Genomic DNA, 25,549 nt, shown 5'->3' with positions numbered 1-25,549 from the left:
TCCTTGTCACATTCTCCCCCCCCTTGTCACATTCTCCCCCCCCCCATATCACATTCTCCCCCCCCCCCCCCCCCTTGTCACATTCTCCCCCCCCCCCCCTTGTCACATTTTGTACTGCAGCAACACACTGGGTTTTCAAATCTCCCACCGGATCCGGGAATCTACTAGGGAGATTGTGTTGAGGGGTAGAAGAGCAATGGCAGGACCCAAAAAACAGACGGAGGCCAGACCAGCTGTCACCGATCCACACATGACTGGATAAACCCCCCTACAGAGGGGGCTGCTGCGGCTGCATGAACAGCAGTATATAACCAAGAAACAGGGGGAGAGCCAGGCTGCACTAGTGTCCAGTAATCACACAGGGTGACCGTGCACAGCCCTCCCGAATGCTTTCAGCGAAAAACAAGGGCCCAGCCAGATACCGCACCTATATAGTGGGAACAGAGAGATGGCTCCTTCTCGGCAGTAGAAAGTGCCCAGTGAAATAATCCCCCTAATGGAGGGGAAAACAGGGAGAGATGAAACTCAGGCACTGACCCTGCCAAACCCCCTGATCCCCATGGAAGGAGGATTGCCAAAGTGTACCTGTAGAAGCCGGGGAATGTCACCCTGCGGCAAAGGACAAAGTACTGGGTGGACGAAGCCCCCAGGACTCTGCGAGAACATATTGAGGAGCCAATTTGTGTCCCCAGAGGGATCGGAATCCTGGACACCGGCTGGGCAAAGATCCAACTACGTGACGATAAATGCAAGGAAGAAGCACACACCCAGCAACCAACAGCATTTAGAGGAACACACCATCGGGGGTGAAACCCCGGGCCAGATGGGCACCAACAGAGCCAGTCTAGTCGTGTGTAAGGCAACAGAGCAGGAGCCTGAGCCACCCTGCACAGGAATCCAGGAAGATACCTGGAGGCATAAGGGGGGGCGCTGAACTGTCTGTGACGCCCCACCAGGCCCCATGTCAGAACAGAGATACTAGACCGCCGCAGACCTGTGGAAACAAAGATTACAGGAAGGTCCAAAGCACACCCCACCGACAGAAGGGAAGGTGGGCTCTACACGTGCTGAGGGACCTAACATACACAGGGACACAGACATGGATACCTCTCGACAGTAGTGAGGAACCAAGATCGCACACGAAAGGAATCACAGACATCCAAATCCGCAGTATGAAAGAGACTCAGCACCAATGGTGTGTCACAACCAAACCCCTAGCAAACCAACGTGGGGAAAGCTGCAGATGGGGCTGCCGGTAGCGTGACCAGGAGGACACAAGGATAGCCCAGCACAGCCACGTGTAATGGCGGCTGAGGAGCCGGCGCTGGGGAAAGGGGAGAAAAGGGGGAGGGGGAGAAAAGGGGGGGGGGGGGGAGAGACGTTAGACATACTCACCAACAGACTCCATCTTCTTCATACTCCCCTCAGGCGTCTTCAACCAGCTTATACCTACACTGCATCACACCAGGCAAAGATAGCGGGGCGAGCAGGGGCAGTGGGGACCCGGACCCAGGGTACCTCCAGGCGCTGGCGAGAAGGGGTTAACAGTACATACTCTATGTCTGTGCCCCTTTGTCGCATATGGGGGGGGCACAGGTAGCACCATGCTCCAGAACCCCCACCTGAAAAAAGGAAACAAAAGGGAGAAAAAGACCTAACTGAACCGCCCTTACTAGAAAATAATAAAGTCCAGGTCTGGGGAGCTCCTGTGTCGCCTCCTACTGACACTAGCTGAAACTGATGACCTCACTTCCAGTGGGCAGGTATATCCTGCCAGGGAGGACCCGACTTCTATTCCTAGTGTCAGCGCCTCCTAGTGGCAAGAGCCTATACCATCAGTATCTGTGTCCCCAATGAAGAGCGATGTAAGCAATGGGAAAGGTAAGTTACACAAGTTCATAAAATAGTTTTAGGGCAGGAGGGGTGTTAGGAGTGGTTAGGGAAGATAATCTGAGTTAGTTTAGAGAATATGGTTTGATGACAGGTTCTCTAACAGGACTGTACCCAGAACCCTCGGGGCTTCTCCACACCATAACATCATTCATACAAGACTTACACTTTGGAGTTCCCCCCGAGGCTGTTCTGCAGCAGGTATGTCAAGTTTACTATCCGATACGGTATATGTGCATCCTGCCGATAGAAGAAATATGACACATCAGATTGTGGCATTAAAAAGGGGTACTCCGCAGCTCAGCGTTTGGACAAACTGCTCCGAACGCTGTAGTCGGCAGCTCGTGACGTCATAGCCCCGCCCCCTCATAATGTCACACCCCGCCCCTCAATGCAAGTCTATGGGAGGGGGCGTGACTTGTCACGCCCCCTCCCATAGACTTGCATTGAGGCGGTGGGGCGTTATGTCATGTGGGGGCGGGGCAATGACGTCACGAGCACCCGACACAGGCTCCATAGTTTGGAACAGTTTGTTTCAAATGCTGAGCAGCGGAGTACCCCTTTAACATAGAGACAACTTCTACATCTTCTATAAATTGGACAGACATGCGATCACCTTGTTGCATAGTGACGTAATGACCATTCCCAGTGTGGACAGTGATGTGTTAATGCTCTGGGTCTCCTTTAGTCGGTCTCCTGTGGACAGCGATCGGTCGAGACGCTCACTCCCTGCAAGGTCGATCAGGCTGAGGACGGCTGAGGGCAGAAAGCAAAGAAGTTCAGGACAGGAATCAAACGTTTCGCCCTAATACAGATCACATCCAGAACACACACGGCCTTAAAGGGGTATTACAGGAATATTTTTTTTATTTGACTATGCTACAGGGGCTGTAAAGTTAGTGTAGTCCATAATATAGTGTCTGTACCTGTGTGTGACGGTTAGCTCACAATTCTTATGTGATTTTCGCCCCAATATTTATTTTTCCCCAGCATACAAAATGACTGTTGTCTCAGATTTTTCCCAGGTTGCAATGCGGCCGAGACCTGACATCACTAGTCAGCTGATGACAGGGAGCCTGTCTGCTCCAATGGGTGGAGGGATCGCTTGGTGGGAGAGAGATCAATCTGCAACTAATGCAACAGCTGTTGGCACCCTGATTGAAAACCACAGGTCTTTTGAATGGATGCAGCTCATTTATGTTTCAATGGGTGGGGTGGCTGATGTGAGGGAGGGAGGAAAATGGAATTATGGGATTTGTAGTCAAAGAAGAAAACTCAAACAGGAAATACCAGTGCAGAAAAAGCTAAAAGCTAGCCACAGTGTTATGGTAATCTCACAGCATAGCCATTTAGCCCCAAGACAAGCGCAGATGCTTCCTAAGCATGTCCATTACTGTCTGCCAGGTACATACTAAAATCACCTTATGGTGGAGAACCCCTTTAAAAATTGTGAAAAAGTCAAATATAGGAGGATGACAGGTAGGGAGACAAGGGATGGCACATCAACAAATTTTATCCCTTATCTCCTAAAAATGGGGCTCTGGAGTCTCCCATTGCAGCAGCCATGTTTGCACATCACGGAGATAAGCGGCAGTGCACAAGTGTGAACGCTGCTCTATTTGACAGGAGACTTAGGACCTCTGAGATCTTGTCGAATTAATTGAGGTCAGCTGACCACCTAAAGCAGTGTTCCCCAACTGGTTTGCCTCCAGCTGTTGCAAAACTACAACTCCCAGCATGCCCGGACAGCCAAAGGCTGTCCGGGCATGCTGGGAGTTGTAGTTTTTGCAACAACTGGAAGCACAGTGATCGAATGTATAGGGAGCTCCAGACTGCCCCCTGTTGAGTAGAAGGAGTATGAGGTACGTATGTTGAATTTCAACTCATCACATCCTTCTGGTGGCAGCTTTTCTCCGCTCTCCCCTTTCCAGAACACATGCATGCTCGGCTGAGCTGAGCGTGCACATGTATGTGGATATCAAGAATGATAGCTGTCAGCAGAAATATACAGTCAGGTTTAGATTTGTCCAAAAAAAGTACAGGCCAAATTAGCATATGGGGCCTGACAGCATTCCAGACCCTGTACCATGTATGGGCCCATAACAGCACACCTGTCCTGAACAAAAGCAAGCAGAGCTCCGGAACGCGGACTTACACGACGTCCGTACATCTCTGATGCTGTTCTCTCCCTCGATTTTCAGCTGGAACACGCTGTGGCTACGAGACGACCGGTCGTTGAGGGCGGTTTTGGCCACGGATCGGTTCGTTTTTGCCGTCTGGAGAAGCTCATGCACCTAATAAATAGAAATAAAGGCATATTTGAGTAAACCTTAAAGAGAACCTCTCATGATCTTGTTAAATTTTATAATCCTCCCAGGTCACTGCCCCCCCATCATGATAAACCACCCCCGGCCTTTATTTTTATTGTTTTTTAGTTTTCTACCCTGATATCGCTCTGTATTTTCTTAGTCTCAGTCAGAATCACAGACTGGGAAGGGGCGTTCCCCAGCAGACGTGACATCATCTGAAGCCATACAGGGGAGAACTTCCTCCCTCACTCTGCTACACACAGCCCAGAGCAGTTCAGTGTGAGATGAGCTATGACTGGCTAAGGCTGCACACACACACTCACACAGCGCATTCCAGACTGCATTTCCTGTGTTTTGACTTCTGCCAGGACAGCAGGAGTCCAAAGTCTGTGCAAGAGATGGGGGGGGAAATGTGCTCTGGACAAGAAGGGAATTAGCCATTAGGCCATTAGCACCTCGACCCTTGATAAAGCCAGTTACAGACGGCGAAACGTCTGGGGTGGTGGTGGTGGGGGGGCTTGGGGTATCAGTGCATGATGTTTTAAACATCAGCATCAGGATCAGCAAAATCAGATAAACAATATGGTTGGATGTAATTAGAAATATCCTGAATGGAATTAAAAGTTACACCCTAGCTGGGAGTTACACATTCAACCAGAATCTAATATAATTTGCAAATGGGAGTGAGTATCAATACTTAAAGGGGTACTCCGGTAAAAAACTTTTTTTTTTTTAAATCAACTGGTGCCAGAGAGTTAAACAGATTTGTAAATTACTTCTATTAAAAAAAATCTTAATCCTTCCAGTACCTATTAGCTGCTGAATACTACAGACGAAATTCTTTTCTTTTTGGAACACAAAGCTCTCTGCTGACATCACAAGCACGGTGCTCTCTGCTGACATCTCTGTCCATTTTAGGAACTGTCCAGAGTAAAAGGAAATCCCCATAGCAAACATATGCTGTTCTGGACAGTTCCTAAATTGGACAGAGATGTCAGCAGAGAGCACTGTGCTCATGATGTCAGCAGAGAGCTCTGTGTTTCAAAAAGAAAAGAATGTTCCTCTGTAGCATACAGCAGCTAATAAGTACAGGAAGGATTAAGATTTTTTTAATAGAAGTAATTTACAAATCTGTTTAATTTTCTGGCACCAGTTGATTTAAAAAAAATAAATAAATAAATAAATAAATAAAAAGGTTTTCACCGGACAACCCCTTTAACTGATCCAATGTTTGTACTTTTAAATACACATCATATTTTTGGTTCCTCGCAATTTTTGACTAATTAAAACCATTTAATAAAGATAACAATAAAAGATAAGTTTTTAAGATTATAGGGTTCCCTAGTTTGGGAAATTAGTCCCGTGAGGGCGAAAGCCCAAATGGGAAATTGAGAGTTGATCTATTATTCCTGGGAAACACCTTATGGGTAATTTGGATTGATACTGGACAAGTAGGGAGACATCTAGTGGCAGCTTTTTTAAACACAATTAAAACATAGAAAACTTCATTTTTCTTTTCTTTTTTCTTTTTTAAACCAAGTACATTGGAAAAAATTTTTTTTTACCATAAGGAGTGCAAGAGCAAAAATTAGTTTTAATGACGGTGCCCATTTAAAGCAATACACCCACTATACTACAAGTGAGCGGGATTCGCTGTGTTAGTGTCTGTCTTACCTCTTCAACGCTGGAAACGTCCACATAGCGCAGATTGGTGACGTAGACCTCACTGCTGGATGAATTGACCTTGCGGATGTCGTACTCCAGCTTCTTGTCCGGTCGGTTAACTAGCAGATCTCTCAGGGATTCGTTGTAGATCTCTAGGAAACTAGCCTTGAACTTATACTGTAAAGAGAAAGTAGAAGAAGATCAGCTGATCAGTGTCTAAGAATTATAAGCCATGACATGTCCTAAGGCAGTGGTCTATAAAACGTGGACGTTCAGATGTTGCCAAACTACAACTCCCAGCATGCCCGGACAGCCGTTGGCTGTCCGGGCATGCTGGGAGTTGTAGTTTGGCAACATCTGGAGGTCTACAGTTTAGAGACCACTGTCCTAAGACATTACAAGGTTTAATCGGTCAGGTACTAAGCATAAGTGTTAAAAGGGTACTCCCGTGGAAAACTTTATTTTTTTTTTTTTTTTTATCAACTGGGGCCAGAAAGTTAAACAGATTTGTAAATCACTTCTATTAAAAAAATCTTAATCCTTCCAGTACTTTTTAGGGGCTGTATACTAAAGAGAAATCCAAAAAAGAAATGCATTTCCTCTGACATCGTGACCACAGTGCTCTCTGCTGACCTCTCTGTCCGTTTTAGGAACTGTCCAGAGCAGCATATGTTTGCTATGGGGATTTTCTCCTACTCTGGACAGTTCCTAAAACCGACAGCAGAGGTCAGCAGAGAGCGTATTTTCTTCAGCTGATTTGAATACCCATTGGCTTTAACGGTTAAGAAAATACGCAGCAGCAAATATGGCGCCTGTGACCCTACCCTAATAGTACATTCGCACATACAAGATCTGATGTATCTAAAGGATTAAACACTGCATCAAATCTGCGGCAGATTCTGCACATGTGAATATACCCTAAGGGTAGGGTCACGTGCCGTATTTTGCTGCGTATTTTCTGCAGTTGATTGTTACAACGGGTAGGAAAATATGCAGCAGCAAAATACGGAACGTGTGACTCTACAATAACAGTGTTTTGCTTTTGTCATGCAAATGTTACCACCAAAACACCAGGTATGGCTCCTGTCCCCGACCTCTGTACAGGACTGTCAGCAGATCTGATTGCTCAAAATTGTTGACAGAGTGTTAAAGGGGTACTCCCCTGGAAAACCTTATTATTTTATTTTTTTTTTTTAAATCAACTGGTGCCAGAAAGTTAAACAGATTTGTAAATTACTTATATTTAAAAATCCTAATTCTTCTAGTACTTATCAGCTTCTATTTGCTCCACAGGAAGTTCTTTTCTTTTTGACAACAGTGCTCTCTGCTGACACCTCTATCCATATCAGGAACTGTCCAGAGCAAGAGAGGTTTGCAATGGGGATTTCCTCCTACTCTGGACAGTTCCTAAAATGGACAGTGTCAGCAGAGAGCACTGTGGTCAGACAGAAAGGAAATTCAAAAAGAAAAGAACGTCCTGTGGAGCAAAAAGCAGCTCATAAGTACTGGAAGTAGGGATGTCCCGATACTGGTATTGGGGTTGATACTAGCCATTTGCATGGTATCGGGGACTCGTTTAATGTCCCCGATACCATGCCCGATACCTGGTGCCGCTCTGCTGCCGACGGGAGAACAGGGCAGCAGGGGGGGGGGGGGGGGGGGGTGGTGCTGTCTAAAGGGGGGGGGGGGGGGGGGGGGGGCCTGCTGCTGTCTAAAGGGGGGGGGCCCTGCTGCTGTCTAAAGGGGGGGGGGGGGGGGGGCCCAGCTGCTGTCTAAAGGGGGGGGGCCCCAGTGTCTTAAGGGGGGCTGCTACTTATGTCTACAGGGGGGGGCAGCTACTAATGACTGCCAGGGGGCTGCTGCTAATGTCTGCAAGGGGATACTACCTACTATTAAAGACAATCTTACAGCAGAGACACCTGCACTAACTTGAATTTATAGGTAGATAGGTCAGGTGACCCGGTTTCTACCGCTGCTCACCATGTGGTCATCAGTCTCGCCGCCAATGCAAAATCCCTGTTCTGCCCAATGGAGAAGAGAGAAATCTTGTCTCATACTACAGCAGCCGCCTCCATTGTACACAACAAGGACCCACATATCATACGGTAAACAGCGCCAGAATGGTATCGGGACATCCCTAACAGGAAGGATTAAGATTTTTAAATAGAAGTAACCACAGCGGCGGTGGTTGGACTCAGGACAGGCAGGGGGAGAGAAGCGGGTGGCGGCGGCGGTCTCTGGCCCCACCAAAGCCGCTGCAGTTCATTGATTTAAAGCGCCCGCTTTAAATCATTGATCTGCAGCGGCTTCTGCTGGACCAGGGGGAGGGCGTCTGTGTTGAAAAATAGCCGATAATTTATATCGGATTATCGGTATAAGTTATCGGCCTCAAAGTCCACAGATTATCGGTATCGGCCCTAAAAAAATCAATATCAGTTGATCCCTAGTATAATTTTTTTTAAACTGTCCTCAAATTAGGTTAATTATGGAAATAAAAATTAAGAGTACAAAATTAATATGATATAAATAATAAATTATAATTATTATTAGAATCATCCTTATAAGAGAAAATCTGCCATTTGCTTTAGTCATTCATAGGGGCCTCACAGACCACACTTACCTGCCAGCCTTTAGACTTCAGCTCTTCTGCGCTGCTGAAGATCTGGCTGATCGCTCTGGGGATCATCCCCACGGTGTCCATAGTGATGTTGTCTGGGCCCTCCATGGTATATGTCTTCCCACTGCCTGTCTGACCGTACGCAAAAATACACACTGGGTACCCATCCAAGGCGGACTAAAAGAGGAGAAAGCCAAGTGTAAGTACCAGAACCACAGAACCAACCCACAAGCAGAACACACAGCGGCATGACTGACCTGAACCAGCAATGAGATCTCCTCGAATACTGTGGCCTGACTGGCGCTGGGTGGAAAAATGCAGTCGAAATTAAAGTCGTATTTCACGGATTGACTCTTATCCCGACCGATGTGAGACTGAATGTGATCAAAATAAAGTCAATAAATGAAATAACACAGAAGGCTCCACAATGTTGTCTAGACATGTTTCGGTAGATCGCTTACCTCCTCAGTCTTAGATAAGACTATGGCCTTCTCCTCTCCAGGAGGGAACACAATATTTCCTGCAGTTGAAGCCTTCTCAGACGGCAGGGTTGGCCGGACTCTGCAGAAGACGCGAATGTTTCCCTGGAAAGGGATAAAGCGTAAACGTTAGGTCGGGTCATCATAGATGTGGCTGCAGCGGACTGACCGGGACCACCTACCTTCAGCTCCTGCACGGTGTTGTGTAGTCTCCTCCGCTCCGTTTCCAATGTGTATATCTGTGTGTCCTGGTCTGCTATGCGACATTTCAGATCATTGATCTCCTTGCTTTGCTCTCGGACCAGGGTGTGCAGTCTGGAATTCTCTCCCTCCAAGCAAATCACCCGACCCTACAAATTTAAAAAGTATCGGTCACCATATAAACTTTTCTAAACTAACTCAGGCTATGCTCCCTAACTACTCCTAATACTCCTCCGGCCCTTTAACAAGCTGTGCATCTTCTTGCTCACATAGTGCAATCTCCCAGCAGGAGAACGTGGGCATTTACCAGCAGGCATGACATCACTGAAGCCTGCTGGAGGACCACTTCCGCCCTCACATGGTTGCAGAATTGTGATGAACAGAAGACCTCAGGCTCTGTGCATGTTTAGGTCTGTGTTGCTAGGAGTGAGGCTCTCCTGCAGGTTTCAGCCTGTGCAGCTTTCTGTGAGAATCTGTGAAGCTTTCACTTTTTGTGCAGCTGACAATCAAGCTCCGTGCAGAGAAACACTTCCTGAGTTTTGGACATTTTTATATTACATTTTAAACATATTTATGCTGATAATTTGAAAAGAAAGTAAATAGGAAAGTATCTGCTAACTACACAGTGTCTCCCAGCAGAAGAAATTGGGCGTTTCCCAGCAGGCAGGACATCAATGAAGCCTGTTAGGGGACCACTTCCACCCTCACATGGTTGCAGCACTGTAATGAATAGAAGACCTCAAGTTCTGTGCATGTTTCAGTCTGTGTTGCTATCAGTGAGGCTCTCCTGCAGGTTTCAGTCTGTGCAGCTTTCTGTGAGAATCTGTGGAGCTTTCACTTTTTGTGCAGCTGACAATCAAGCTACGTGTAGAGAAACGCTTCCCGAGTTTGGACACCTGCCAGGCCAGAGACCGAACACACTGTATGTATTGCGGCAGGGAAGAGAACAGCACTACCTAGTGGCCGTTTTTTTTATATTACATTTTAAACATATTTATGCTGATAATTTTAAAAGAAAGTAAATGGAAAAGTGTCTGCTAATTACTCCCAGCAGGAGAAAGTGGGCGTTTCCCAGAAGGCATGACATCACTGAAGCCTGCTGGGGGACCACTTCCGCCCTCACATGGTTGCAGCATTGTGATGAATAGAAGACCTCAACCTCTGTGCATGTTTCAGTCTGTATTGCTATCAGTGAGGCTCTCCTGCAGGTTTCAGTCTGTGCAGCCTTCACTTTTTGTGCAGCTGACAATCAAGCTCCGTTCAGAGAAACACTTCCTGAGTTTGGACTCCTGCCAGGCTGGGAGGAGACCGAACACACTGTATTAATTTCGGCAGGGAACAGAACAGCACCACCTAGTGGCTGTTTTTATATTACATTTTAAACTGATAATTTTAATAGAAAGTTAATGGAAAAGTGTCTGCTAATTACACAAGGAACTCTATATTAAAAGTTTTATTTGGCGACAGGTAATCTTTAACCAAAAAAAGGGGAATGTGGTGAGGGGAGGGCTGATGGAATAGGCACCAAATGATCCTATAGATCAGTGGTCTTCAACCTGCGGACCTCCAGATGTTGCAAAACTACAACTCCCAGCATGCCCGGACAGCCAACGGCTGTCCGGGCATGCTGGGAGTTGTAGTTTTGCAACATCTGGAGGTGCGCAGGTTGAAGACCACCGCCATAGATGAAGGGGCAACGTGATCATGTGCATTCATCTTACCTCCTTGTCCTTCAGCTGCTGTGTCAAGCTCTGACTGGTCGCCCTCAGCTCCTGCACCGCTTCTTTTTCTGAAGCCAGTTCAGACTCCAATCTCTGGCAAAGTTCCCTGAGCCGCTGCGCCTCTTTTTCGCAGTCTGACCGCTTACTCTGCTCGGCCTGCAGATTGGATTCCACTGAGCTAAATACGGGAAGAATATAAAGAACAAGGGGTCAAAAAGAGAAAAACCCGGCTGATACGGAACGGATAGGAAAGCTGAGTGATCTCACAATTAATACCGTGCCTATATGCACTTACTCCAATCTAGCTGCTCTATCCTCCCATGTGTGCCGCCTACATACAGGATGAACAATCTTGCTATCGCTCCCATGCTACCAATAGGAAACTACATTTCCCAGCAGCACACTCTTCTAGGTGCACACAGTAATACTATCCTACCTGTGAAGTCACCCCAAGATGTCCGCACCGTTTGATCCCTGATGCAGTTATTACATTACTTGAGTATTTCCTATCCAGTGTGCCTCCAGCTGTTGCAAAACAAAAACTACAACGCCTTTGGCTGTACGGGCATGCTGGGAGTTGTAGTTTTCCAACAGCTGTATACACTGGTTGGGTAACACTGCATTACCTATCTAATCGCAGCAGGACATGTCCCGCTCTAACCAATGGCCGTCCAAGCTCCTGTGCTCCTATAAACACAGATAACCTCTCTTATGAAGCTTAAAAGGGAAGCTTTTTTTTTATTTTTTATTAATTAATTAATTAATTTATTTATATATTTTTAATAAATCAAATGGTGCCAGAAAGGTCTCCTGTAAATTTACCGGATCAGGCTGGGTTCACACCACATTTTTGCAATACAGTTCCCGTATCAGGTTTTTGAATGAAAAACGGATTTCTCAAAACAGGACTAAACTGTATCAAAACGTGTGTACAAATTTTAATCCGTATACGGTTTTAAAAATGATGTTCGGTTGCATCCGTTTTTTTAAGAAAAAAAAAAACTTATACGTTTTTAACTTTTCACTCCATTATGAATAAAGTTTCACTTGTTTGATTGAAATTCCAAGAAAAAAACTGTGCAAAGTCAAAAACCGTATGGTGAAAAAAGGATGGAACTGTGCGCACATACGGTTCTGTACCGTTCCCATTGACTCCCATGTTAAAAAAAAAAAAAAAAAGTATACGTTTCAATACAGTTTTTCACCCGGACCAAAAACAGTGGTAGGGTACGGTATTGAGTACAGGAAAAAAAAATGTCAAAACCGTACAGGATGCAAAACAGACACAACCGGATGATCTTTTGGCGTACGGTTTACAATGGAGAGTCAATGCGTACGGTTTTCAATACGGTTCCGTACGGTTTTCAAATTATAAATGTATACGGGAACTGTATTGCAAAAACGTGGTGTGAACCCGGCCTCACAGACGGACCAGATGCAAGTGAATGGGGTCTGTTGGGAACCGGAAGTAGTCGTTGGCATCTGACCAGTTTCGGGGTCCGTTCGGCTCAAGAACAAAACGGGTAGGATGCAAACGGCAATGTGACCCTAGTCTAAGATAAATGCCGGCACTCACCACAGCTTCTGGCTGAGATCAGAGTTGCGGCCGCTCAGCAGGGTGACTTGTTTCTGGAGCTGCTCCTTGGTGCTCAGCAGTTGTGCGTTTTCCCCAGACAGTGACTGCACTTTGCCTTTGTAATTTGTGACCTTGTCCTTCATGTCGTTCACTTGTCCCTTCAGATCCCAGGCCGCGCGCTTCTTGTTGGCTCCTGAAGCGGCTGCTGGATGAGTGAGAACACAACACACCTCATAGGTAAGTATTCAGCCGAAGGTGTAACTACAATGTAGTAGGGGTGGCAGGATACACACATTTAAAACTCCCAGCAACTCTGTAGCTCCATAGCCTGCTGCTATAGTGTGTGGTCTACAGAATTATAAGAAGTGCTGAGCGGACTGTGGAGCTGCCGGGAGGTTTAAAGGGGTACTACGGTGGAAAACATTTTTTTTTTTTTTTTTTTTAAGGATTTTATAAGGCAAGTGGAGCCAGAAAATTAAACAGATTTGTAAGTGACTTAAATAAAAAAATCTTCACCCTTCCAGTACTAATTAGCAGCTGTTTGCTACAGAGGAAAATCTGTTATTTTTGACTTTCTTTATTGTCTTGTCCACAGTGCTCTCTGCTGACACCTCTGTCCAGAGCAGCAGAGGTTTGCTATGGGGATTTTCTCCTACTCTAGACACTTCCTGATACGGGCATCAGGTGTCAGCAGAGAGCACTTTGGACAAGACAAAAAAAAAAAAAAAAAAAAAAAAAGAAATTCAAAAAGAAAAGAATTTCCTCTGTAGCATACAGCTGCTAAAACGTACTGGACGGGTAAAGATTATTTAATAGAAGTCATTTACAAATCTGTTTAACTTTCTGGCACCAGTTCATAAAAAAAAAATATATATAAAAAAAAAAAAGTTTTCCACTGGAGTGACCCTTTAAACCCCCCCCCCCCCCCCCCCACACAATTGTGGACTTCTGGTATTTTTTGTTTGCACCATTCACTGTACAAGACCAATAATGCTATTTTTTTTAATAGGTCGGACATTTCTACACACGGTGATACTGAAGATGTTTATTTTGGTTTTGGGAAAAATAGGAAAATGGGGTAATTAAAGGGGTATCCTGGTACACTGGGACCCCCGCAATCTCTGTGCAGCTCCCGGCATTCTGTGCCGGGCACTGAGTCAGAGATGAAAAGTCACAGCCACGCCCCCTCCATTCATGTCTATGGGAGGGGGCGTGACGGCCTTCACGCTCCCTCCCATAGACATGAATGGAGGTGGCATGGCTGTGACATCATGTGGGGCGTGGCCGTGACATCACGTCTTAAGGGTCAGTGCCCGGCAAAGAATGTCGGGGGCTGCACCGAGAGCGGGGGTCCATTCGGTGGGACCCCTGCGATCATACATTTTATCCCCTATCCTTTGGATAGGGGATAAGACGTAAGAGGCAGGAATACCCCTTTAACTTTTTTAATAGGTGAGGGGCTTATTCACATTTTCAAAAACTTTAGACCCACAGGGGACTATTTATAGAAATCTTTCCATTGCTATGCCTAGCCATAGCACTGATCGGTAATATCAGTATTCCACTTGTATAGTATAATTGGATGGCAGCAGAGCAGCACAGAGAGCAGGTAAAGGGACCTCCGGTCGCGCTGTGGGTGGGCCGATGAGTCTGATCCCAGCATCTCAAGCAGTGTTTCCCAACCAGGGTGCCTCCAGCTGTTGCAAAACTACAACTCCCAGCATGCCCGGACAGCCGTCGGCTGTCCGGGCATGCTAGGAGTTGTAGTTTTGCAACAGCTGGAGGCACCCTGGTTGGGAAACACAGACCTAAAGGGTAAATGGTGGGCATCAGAGTGATGTCCACCTATAGCAGCGGGTCCCCAGCTGTTGAAAGCCTATGAAGCGATTACAGCTCCTGCATTTACCTGATATATTTAAACCCCGAGTCCTCTAGGGGTAAAAAGTGTATACTGACACTAAAACAACATTGTAGTTCCACATTAAGTAGACTGAGCAATAAATAGATAAAATTCCCTTTACAGGACGATACTCGATCTTGTGCACACTTACCTGGTGCTGGGACTTTAGGTTTGGTAGGAACTGCTGGAAGGGGGAAAAAAAATAAAGTAAAAATTATTTATACTGTTTATAATATTGTACAACGTTAAATAAAAGTAAGGTGGATGCGCAGAGTACGGACACTGGGGGAGAATAATCAAAACTGTGCAGAGGAAAAGTTGACCAGTTGCTCAAAGCAACAAGTCAGATGATCACTTCTTTAAAGGGTTTCACCTTTCATCAGAAAAACTTTTGATATATTATAGATTAATGTATGCAGAATAATTTTCCAATAACATGTTATTAAAAAATATTCTTCTTTCTATTTAATTTTCCACTTTGAAAAAATGACCACTAGGGGTCTCCCTACCAGTCCTGTCCGCAAGCCTCTTTTTTTTTTTAATATAGATTTCAGTCAGACTCATGCTGGAGTCCTAAATCTCAGACTGCAGCCAGGACACAGACAAGCTCAGCACTGCTCCCTGCCTGTCAGTCAGACATAGCAGGGCATACTCATGACTCTGCCTTACAGCATGCCCTCATTCATTTTTACTATCTGAGCTCCGATCTTTCTTCTCTCTGCACATGCACTTGTAATGCACATGCTCTATGCTGGGTCACGCCCCCCTTCCTCCCTCACACTAGGACAGCTGAATGAGCAGCCAAGAAGACAATAGATCAGATAGAAAGAGGGGGTTTTGAATAGTGGAAAAAAAAATAAAAAACACAGGGATAGTGTCAGTGAGAGTCAGGAACAGATGGGGGTGGGGGGGGGGGGGGGGGGTGGAGTTGGGAGAGTTTAGATGTTTGTACAGTAGGGCTTATCTAAACATTAAAGAGGTACTCCAGTGGAAAACTGGTGCCAGAAAGTTAAACAGATTTGTAAATTACTTCTATTAAAAAAATCTTAATCCTTCCAGTACTTATTAGCTGCTGAATACTGCAGAGGAAATTCTTTTCTTTTTTGGAACACAGATCTTTCTGTTGAATCACGAGCACAGTGCTCTCTGCTGACATCTCTGTCCATTTAAAGAACTGTCCAGAGTAGGAGAAAATCCCCATAGCAAACATATCGTGATAGGTACTCTCTTTCCAGAGGCCTTTATAAAGATTAAAAAAGCAATCTGATTGGATGCTATGGGCACCTTCCCTCCCCACAGGTTTTGATAAATCCCCCTCATTGTTCTCATTCATCCCAGTTACCTGCGGTGGTCATCCTGTTCTTCGTTTGCAGGACCTGAAGAGACTGTCGACCTGCAAACCAGAGAATAAATTATACAAGCACAATCTAAGCGGGTTACCATTAGTTTAAAGCCGCTGGTTGTCCAGGCATTAGGGATCGACCGATATCGTTTTTTTTAGGGCCGAAACCGATAATCGGTGGAGGTTAGGGCCGATAGCCGATAATTTATACCGATATTCTGGTATAAGTTATCGGCTAATTATCCCCCCAGCGGGCGCTTTAAATCAATGCACTGCAGTGGCTTTTGCGGTGCCATAGACCGCCGCCGCCACCCGCTTCTCTCCCCCTGCCTGTCCGGGGGACCTGAGACCTATCACCGCCACCGCTCCCCCCGCCGCGCCTAGGGGTGCCTCCAGCTGTTGCAAAACTACTACTCCCAGCATGCCCGGACAGCCGTTGGCTGTCCAGGCATGCTGGGAGTTGTAGTTTTGCAACAGCTGGAGTGCCTCAACACCCCCATTACGGGTAAGTTTAATTTTTTTTATTGACTCGGAGGGTGGGGGAGGGGCCCGACCGGTATAGCGGTATGGGCAAAAATCCATACCGTGGGAGAAAAAAACACGGTATCCGGTTCATACCGGTATACCGCCCAGCACTACGTGTGTGGGGGGGGGGGGGGGTGCGACGCGGTGCGGTGGGTCGGTTGCGGAGGTCGAGGTGAGGCGGGGGCGGTGCTGGCCATTATCGGCAAGGTAATTGCTGATACAGATAATGCTCAAAATCGTGATTATTGGCCGATACTATCGGCCATACCGATAATCAGTCGATCCCTACCAGGCATGCTGGGTGTTGTAGTCTCACAAGACCCAGAGTCTAGCTTTCCTTTACTTACCAATCACTTGTGGTTTAGGAAGGGCAACAGCCGGCGCAACACGGGGTCTGGATGTGGCGATGCTCGCCGCAACTCGTACAGGTGGGTCCCCTGAAGACACCCTCAGACGCTTCTGAAAAGAGGAAACAAGACAGATCACCTTAACCTGTACCTGTACACACCGGGGTGGAGACCTGATAAAGAGAAGAGTAAAATACACTGAACAGCCCCTTTATTAGAGCCCACTGCCCCCTCATGGAGGATCCACATTTATTAAGTGACCCCAGGGCACAAAATAAAATCTAGTGATCAGTTTTCTGTGGATCGGACAGATACGAGGCTGGTGTCCAACCAACATGTCCGACCCAACAAACTCACTGCTCCATAGGAAATGATTAGAAGGCTGGGATTACACTGCGGAATCTCCAGGCAGAATTTTCTGAGCCGGCGGCACTAGGACCATGCGGATTGCATTGTCGTCCCCATAGACGGCAATGCATTTCTGGGTGGATCTTTTGAGAGATCTGCTCAGAAATGCATTGCCATCTATGGGGACGGCAATACAGTACATGCGGTCCTAGTGCCGCCGGCTCGATCTCCGGCAGAAATTCTGCCCGGAGATTCCGCAGTGTGAACCCAGCCTAACAGGAGACGACCAGCTCCAGCGCCATTGTGTCCAAGGGTCAAAGTAAGGCCAGACTGCAGGAGCAGTAGAGAATCATGGCCCAGTGAGAGATTCAGAACTCTGCAGCCATCACCCTCCATCAGAATTTGGTGCAAGCAGCATTAAAGGGCTACTCCGCTGCTCAGCTTTCAGAACAAAATGGGGACTCTTGATGTCTCGGCCCTGTCCCCTTGTGATGTCACGGTCTACCCCCTCAATGCAAGTCTATGGGAAGGGGCGTGGCGACCGCCACGCCCCTTCCCATAGACTTGCATTGAGGGGGTGGACCGTGACGTCACGAGTCCCCGGCGCCGGCTCTAAGCTTCCGGAACATTTTGTGCCGAATGCTGAGCAGCGGAGTACCCCTTTAACCTATTGACCCCTTCAGTCAGCTGTGAACAGATCATGTTGTTTGAGAAGTAGCGGTGTAGGGAATGTTTTCTTGGTGCACCTTTGCTCCTCTGAAATCTGTGGATAGATGTTAGGACAGTAGGGCTTATCTAAACATTAAAGGGGTACTCCGGTGGAAAACATTTTTTTTTTTTTTATTTAAATCAACTGGTGCCAGAAAGTTAAACAGATTTGTAAATCACTTCTATTAAAAAATCTTAATCCTTCCAGTACTTATTAGCTGCTGAATACTACAGAGGAAATTATTTTCTTTTTGGAACACAGAGCTCTCTGCTGACATCACGAGCACAGTGCTCTCTGCTGACATCTCTGTCCATTTTAGGAACTGTCCAGAGTAGGAGAAAATCCCCATAGCAAACATATGCTGCTCTGTAGATTTTTTAATAGAAGTAATTTACAAATCTGTTTAACTTTCTGGCACCAGTTGATTAAAAAACAAAAAAATAAAAATAAAAAAAAGTTTTCCACCAGAGTACCCCTTTAAGGCAGTAAAGTTCCTCCCTTCATGGCTGCAGACAGGACAATGCACAATCCACAGGGGTCGTATAGTCATCGCTTGGATCCAGGAAGATGATAGTTCTCCATGTCTGGGATGCAATAGAACGGATGATTAAAGGAGTAGGCCGGCATTATAAAACGAATCCCCTATCTGCAGTATACAGGATAAGTTTGAGATTGTGCGGGGTCCGACCACTCTGGGACCCCTGCGATCTACCGCCAGGTGCCCCTGCTCTATGCATGGATGGTGTGTGTCTACCATGGCACAAGGCCGTGCCTGGTGCTCCCCCTCCATCCACAGCCTTGTGCAGTGCTCAACTTTCCTCCATTTATGAGTGGAGATTATGGGGGGGGGTCCCAGCGGATAAGGGATATGTTTATTTATACTGCATAGCTTCTTTAAAGGGGTATTCCAGGAAAAAACTTTTTTTTATATATCAACTGGCTCCAGAAAGTTAAACAGATTTGTAAATTACTTCCATTAAAAAAATCTTAATCCTTTCAGTACTTATGAGCTTCTGAAGTTAAGGTTGTTCTTTTCTGTCTAAGTGCTCTCTGATGACACCTGTCTCAGGAAACACCCAGTTTAGAAGAGGTTTGCTATGGGGATTTGCTTCTTAACTGGGCGTTTCCCGGGACAGGTGTCATCAGAGATCACTTAGACAGAAAAGAACAACCTTAACTTCAGAAGGTCATAAGTACTGAAAGGATTAAGATTTTTTAATGGAAGTCATTTACAAATCTGTTTAACTTTCTGGAGCCAGTTGATTTTTTTCCTGGAATACCCCTTTAAGAACATATCAGGACTAATATAGCAGGCAAGAACGCCAATAAACAATCTTGTCCAGATGGGCTGATATTCCTGCAGATCTGTTTGGTTTGACCAACTAGTGGAATTTAAAGGGGTACTCCGGTGGAAAACATTTATTTATTTTTAAATCAACTGGTGCCAAGTTAAACAGATTTGAAAAGGACTTCAATTAAAAAATGTTTACCCTTCCAATTCTTTTTAGCAGCTGTATGCTACAGAGGAAATTCTTCTCTTTTTGAATTTCTTTTTTGTCTTGTCCACAGTGCTCTCTGCAGACACCTCTGTCCGTGTCAGGAACTGTCCAGAGCAGCATAGGTTTGCAATGAGGATTTTCTTCTGCTCTGGGCAGTTCCTGACACGGACAGAAGTGTCAGCAGAGAGCACTGTGGACAAGACAAAAAAGAAATTCAAAAAGAGAAGAATTTCCTCTGTAGCATACAGCTGCTAAAAAGTACTGGAAGGGTAAGGATTTTTTTTTATAGAAGTCATTTACAAATCTGTTTATCTTCCTGGCACCAGTGGATTAAAAAAAAAAAAGTTTTCCACTAGTGTTCCCCTTTAAGCCTCGATGAAGTGCAGCAGTTCTGAGGCCAAAAAAGGCCCAACCTGCTCCTGCATGGGGGTCTCTAATAAAGGGACAATTCAGTGTAAGAAGATACCAGAACACACACCCCCAGCTCGCTCTGTACCCTGGATGACTGCTCCTGGTTCTCATCACATAGAAGCCTCTTCCTGCTCGGGGGGACAGGCAGACGGGACATGTTCAGGTGCTGCTTCTTCTCGTTCTCCATGATCAGATCCTAAAAGGGAAGAGACAGAACACATCAGACACGTGGCTAAGGGCAGAGACTACACAGAGACTGCCCTCTCCTGAGGAAGAGACGTCCATCATCAGAAGCTGCAGTGATGAGAAGATTATGTCATGTGACCGTACAGGCTTACCAAATGACTGCTGTGACTGATGAGAGTTAACTGTGACTACTGCTTGGGTCTATTCACACGTCGGAATTCCGCCTCAAATTAAAAGAGATCTGTAGCGGGCATTTTTTTAACATTTTTTTTTTTTTTTTTTTTTTTTTTTTTATAATCCCCTGTGTCCGCAATGCAAAAAGTAACAAAACGAACGTTAACTCACCTTCCTATGTTCCCCTGTTATCTGCGTTCAATCCTTCAGTGCCGGTCTTCTTCCTGGACTCGATGAGTAATACTGTGCTCAGCGTATCGCTGGCCGCAGCGATGTCCCGCCTCGGCCGGTGATAGGCTGAGTGCACTGTCATGTAAGGAGCCTGGGCCCCATCTTCTCCCTGCTGCCCGGGTTCGTTACATGACAGTGCACTCAGCCTATCACCGGCCGAGGCGGGACATTGATGCGGCCGGCGATACGATGAGCACAGTTTGAGTCACCGTCCCCAAGAAGAAGAACGGCACCGGAGAATTGAACACCGATAACGGCGCAACGGGTTGAGTTAAAGTTTGTTTTGTTACTTTTTGCAGCCCGGGCACAGGGGATTATAAAAAGTGCACATTACAAATCTCCTTTAAAGCCCATAGACTTCTATGGGATTCCGCACTCCCATTCACACGAAGTGTGAATGGGAGTGCGGAATCCCATAGAAGACTATGGGCTTTAATTTGAGGCTGAAATTCTGCTGTGTGAATAGAACAAAAAGGTTGACTATCATCTAAAGCCCAACTGACATCAAATCTGATGAAGATTTGTAAATTACTTCTATTAAAAAATCTTAATCCTTCCAATAATTACCAGCTGCTGAAGTTGAGTTGATCTTTTTCATCTGGTAACAGAGCTCTCTGATGACACCTCTGCTTGTCTCGGGAACTGCACAGAGTAGAAGAGGTTTGCTATGGGGATTTGCTTCTACTTTGGACAGTTCCTTAGACAGGTGTCATCAGAGAGCACTTAGACAGAAAAGAACAACTCAACTTCAGCAGCTCATAAGTACCGAAAGGATTAAGATTTTTTTTAAATAGAAGTAATAGGAGCCAGTTGATATATATATATAAAAAAAATAGTTTTTTCCCTGATAACCCCTTTAATGTCATCCGTTTGCATCCGTTTTTTGGTTTATTAACCGAACAATAACGGATCCAAGGAGATAACATCTGTTTTCATCCGTTATTGTCTTATCTTTTTTTTTTTTAAAGTCTGTTTTTATTTCTGACAGGAGAAGAACAGGACGGGTCTAGACGGCCGAGTGAACGCAGCCTAAGCCGGGAACGTTTTTGTTAATCAAATCTGACCTTTTCAATATATACAGTAAATCTATGCAAAGAAACTGTGGTATCTGGCAGCTGGCCAGGAGCGAGACCCGGTGCGATCATAACTTTTGGGGTCTAGAGGTCACCTGTCAATAAGGGATATCTCCTCAGATGTCAATGTACTAACAAGCACTGAGCCCCGAAGTGATCCCAAACTTTTGGACACATGTCAAGTGTTTTTTCTTCTTTTCTATTAAGATAGTAACTTTTTAAATGTGTTGCTGATTGTTATACTGCGTAGATCTATGCGACAAACCCCCAATCGGGCCGGGTTGTCAAAACTGGGTGCCGCGAGACATTAGTATGTCGGTGGGAGTCCCTATGTGTCCTGTAGAAGCAGCCGCCCTTGCTAACTGTTCTTAAAGTAGTACTCGTGTGGAAAACTCCATTTTAGGAACTGTCCAGAGCAGCATATGTTTGCTATGGGGATTTTCTCCTATTCTGGACAGTTCCTAAAATGGACAGAGATGTCAGCAGAGAGCACTGTGGTCATGATGTCAGCAGAGAGCTGTGTGTTCCAAAAAGAAAATAATTTCCTCTGTAGTATTCAGCAGCTAATAAGTACTGGAAGGATTAAGATTTTTTAATAGAAGTAATTTACAAATCTTCTATGTGACCCGCGAGCACTGTTCTGCCCCCCCCAATTAATTATTAGCCCAGCGCTGCGCTGCCCCAATCGGGGTAAATACTCACATGTCACCCGCAAGCGGTGCTCTCCTTGTCCTCCTGTTTGCTGCGGCCGCCGGTGCATTGCCGTGGAATGAGATTTGCCATAGAATGAGATGGTCCACCTCCATCACATCCTATTGGCTCTCTCTTGTCACGTGACATATTTAAACATCACGCATCGATGCGCACAGCAGTGTCAGTTTGGCTATAGGGAGAGGATCTCCTCTCGCTGTGATAGCTGAAGCTGTACGGAGCTCTCATGGCCTCTGTGGCCCGACAGAAGTTCACACATGTACGCAGCTCATACGGCTGCCTCATATACATTTACTGTTGATCCACAGCGCTATCGGGATCCCTATGCCCGATGGCGCTGTCATCAGTGTGCGTCCCCGCGAGCGCCCCACGCCCGCAGCTCTACTCCCCGTCCTCCGCCCGCAGCTCTACTCCCCGTCCCGTTAACGCTCAGGGAGCGGGGAACAGAAAGTAGAGCAGTGCATGCGCAGCTCTAAAATAGTACTGTGCATGCGCAGCACTACGCGAATACTTTACCTGCGCCCGATGCTCTACTTTCTGTTCCCTGCTCCCTGAGCGTTAACGGGACGGGGAGTAGAGCTGCGGGGGGTGGGGGACGGGGAGTAGAGCTGCGGGCGTGGGGCGCTCGCAGGGACGCACACTGATGACAGCGCCATCGGGCATCGGGATCCCCATAGCGCTGTGGATCAACAGTAAATGTATATGAGGCAGCCGTATGAGCTGCGTACACGTGTGAACTTCTGTCGGGCCACAGAGGCCATGAGAGCTCCGTACAGCTTCAGCTATCACAGGGAGAGGAGATCCTCTCCCTATAGCCAAACTGACACTGCTGTGCGCATCAATGCGTGACGTTTAAATATGTCACGTGACAAGAGAGAGCCAATAGGATGGGATGGAGGCGGAGCATCTCATTCTATGGCAAATCTCATTCTACGGCAATGCACCGGCGCTGACACTCTATACTGTACGCTGTATTACTATGTCTGGGCGGCAAAAGATAAACAAAATAAACTTTAACTCACCTTCCCTGTTGGTCCGGACCTGCTTCCCAGGGAATGGAACGTCGGAGAGCCGTCAGCCTATCACCAGCCACAGCGATGTCCTGCCTCGGCCGGTGATAGGCTGACGGCTCTCCGACGTTCCATTCCCTGGGAAGCAGGTCCGGACCAACAGGGAAGGTGAGTTAAAGTTTATTTTGTTTATCTCTTGCCGCCCAGACATAGTGATACAGCGTACAGTATAGAGTGTCAGCGCCGGCGGCCGCAGCAAACAGGAGGACGAGGAGGGCACCGCTTGCGGGTGACATGTGAGTATTTACCCCGATGGGCACACAGCAGCGCTGGGCTGATAAATACCGTTATATACCGTGGAACCGCCATAAGTTACAAAAATACCGTGATACACATATTTGGACATACCGCCCAGCCCTAGCTTGGGGCATCTTTTTCTCCCGCTACTCAAGCTGAAAAACAGCTGTGCCCGACGGACCCCAATGACTATAATAGGGTCCAACGGGATCGGCTGTTGCCTGATGTGCCCTGTCAAAATGACGGCCGTTAATCTAAAAGAAATAAATAATAATAATAAAAAAAAGGTAGTTTGACGGGAAGCGTAATGTTTAGGTAAAATCAGGAGCTCTTTATTACGGATCAATGGATACGCACAGGAGCAATCGCCAATGGCGATTGCTCCTGTGTGTATCCATTGATCCGTAATAATGAGCTCCCGATTTTCCATCTTGTCAAAGGGAGGGGGCGTGTCATTCTCTTGCCTGAATTGTGAGGACTCCTCCCCCTCACTCTGCTGACTCACTGCTCATTTCCTCTCTGGTTTTATGCTTCTCACACACACAAATGATTACTGGAGATTGCCTGTACTCTACCACCAAAGACAATATGGTGAGTTTATAACTTAGATCTTCCTAAATTCGTGCAAAGGTTTAGTGCTAAATGTATATAGTTTCCTGTGTATCATCCTTTGCCAGTCCTGTTATGCTGGGACTTGTAGTTCTGGAATAGTTGGAGGTACGGTGTTTGGATAACTCTTTACAGCAGTGTTTCTTTCAGTTGCGTGCAAAACCACAACTCCCAGCAAGCCCAGATATTCTTAGACTGTCCAGGCATGCTTGGAGTTGTAATTTTGCAACAGCTGGAGACACGTTTGGTAAAATTCTGTGTTACAGGATGTGTTCCTCCTGAAGTCTTGTCAATCAGCCATCTCGTGTCCATGACCCTTGGACACCCTCATACTCATCCGTGTCCTAGGAGGTATGGGGACCCCTAGTGGTGGGATTTTCAAAGGCAGTTTTCTTTAATAAAATGTGTTTTTTTTTTTTTTTTTTTAAGAAGTATATTACAAAAACTTTTGTTTTGCCAAGATGTACGACATATAAAAAGTTTTTATTTTATATTTGACAGCGCCCATTTAAATCAGGGAGCAGAGGACGTCACTTGTCAGACGGGCTGAGACCTCACCTGAGCCTGCCGGAGCGCAACGGGAGACACAAGCCAGGTGGGAGGTCAGATCAGCGGCAGAGTGGGAGGTCAGATCAGCGGCAGAGTGGGAGGTCAGATCAGCGGCAGAGTGGGAGGTCAGCGGCAGAGTGGGAGGTCAGCGGCAGAGTGGGAGGTCAGCGGCAGAGTGGGAGGTCAGCGGCAGAGTGGGAGGTCAGCGGCAGAGTGGGAGGTCAGCGGCACGGGGGGGGGGGGGGGGCTCAGATTGGAGACCGCTACTTTAAAGTGTACGCTGTCACGTCACACAGACAAGTCAAAAGTTTTTGATCAGTGATTTGGGGGGTCTGGGTGCTCATTCCCCCACCGTACTCTTCCCTTCCCCCCCCAGTCTCCACTTAATAGCAGAGCCATAGACTTTCTATAGAAGCCGGCACCTGTAGCGAAACAGAAGAAGCGCTCAGGAGGTCGGGATCAGAGTTATCTCCCGGGAGCTGTAACGTACACCCACTATCTTGTTGTCTAAGGGGTCAAACGTGATGACAATTTCTCGCTTTCGCGCAGAGGTAATAAAGTAGTAGTTATGTGCGTTTCCCAACCAGCGTGCCTCCAGCTGTTGCAAAACTACAACTCCCAGCATGCCCGGACAGCCTTTGGCTGTCCGGGCATGCTGGGAGTTGTAGTTTTGCAACAGCTGGAGGCACAGTAGTTGGGAAATACTGGAATACGCAGGTGTGCGGACTACAAATACCAGCATGACTGTTTTTAAGTTGCTGTCACGGCTATGCGCACATGCACACGGTGCGGATAAGTGACAGAACCGCACAATACTCGCTATATATGTGTATAGCTGCCATACACCGCTCGTTCCCCGACACCTACCTGCACCGTCCGCTCGCCGCCCGTAACTCCCTTCTGTTTCAATTCAAACCGAGCGACGGTTAGTCCCTAAAAGTCCCGCCTAGTACGACCGACCAATCAGAGCGCAGCCCCAGCGGCAGGCCGCACGCGATTGGCCGCTCCTTCAAAATAAGACGCCAAGGAGCAATTCTGCCAACCAATGAAAGCGAAGGACATCACGATGGGCGGGGATATCGCAGACGCTCTAGTGTTTGGTTTCTGGTAGCAGAGACCGAACTTGTGTGGTGGTAAAGGCGAAGATTGGTCTTCGCAAAGATGGCGGCC

At 46.7% G+C, this 25,549-nt stretch overlaps 1 protein-coding gene across 1 annotated transcript in view; it reads right to left on the bottom strand.

The window, feature by feature from the left end:
* Nucleotides 1-25,380, bottom strand: part of KIFC1 (kinesin family member C1) — a gene marked incomplete in the record, with an annotated part of 26,842 nt that extends 1,462 nt beyond the window's left edge. The window contains 15 exon segments of the mRNA XM_056539374.1: nucleotides 2,057-2,130; nucleotides 2,507-2,646; nucleotides 4,046-4,184; nucleotides 5,874-6,041; nucleotides 8,485-8,658; nucleotides 8,739-8,855; nucleotides 8,943-9,065; nucleotides 9,143-9,310; nucleotides 10,883-11,060; nucleotides 12,459-12,663; nucleotides 14,510-14,542; nucleotides 15,701-15,751; nucleotides 16,573-16,684; nucleotides 19,625-19,735; nucleotides 25,247-25,380. Coding sequence (XP_056395349.1) covers nucleotides 2,057-2,130; nucleotides 2,507-2,646; nucleotides 4,046-4,184; nucleotides 5,874-6,041; nucleotides 8,485-8,658; nucleotides 8,739-8,855; nucleotides 8,943-9,065; nucleotides 9,143-9,310; nucleotides 10,883-11,060; nucleotides 12,459-12,663; nucleotides 14,510-14,542; nucleotides 15,701-15,751; nucleotides 16,573-16,684; nucleotides 19,625-19,726 — 1,784 coding nt within the window.
* Nucleotides 25,381-25,549: the final 169 nt, after the last annotated feature.

Source organism: Hyla sarda, chromosome 9 (assembly GCF_029499605.1).
Source record: "Hyla sarda isolate aHylSar1 chromosome 9, aHylSar1.hap1, whole genome shotgun sequence".
NCBI lineage: Eukaryota > Metazoa > Chordata > Amphibia > Anura > Hylidae > Hyla > Hyla sarda.
The sequence above is the reverse complement of the archived record's forward strand: the minus strand, read 5'-3'. Positions and strand labels throughout refer to the sequence as shown.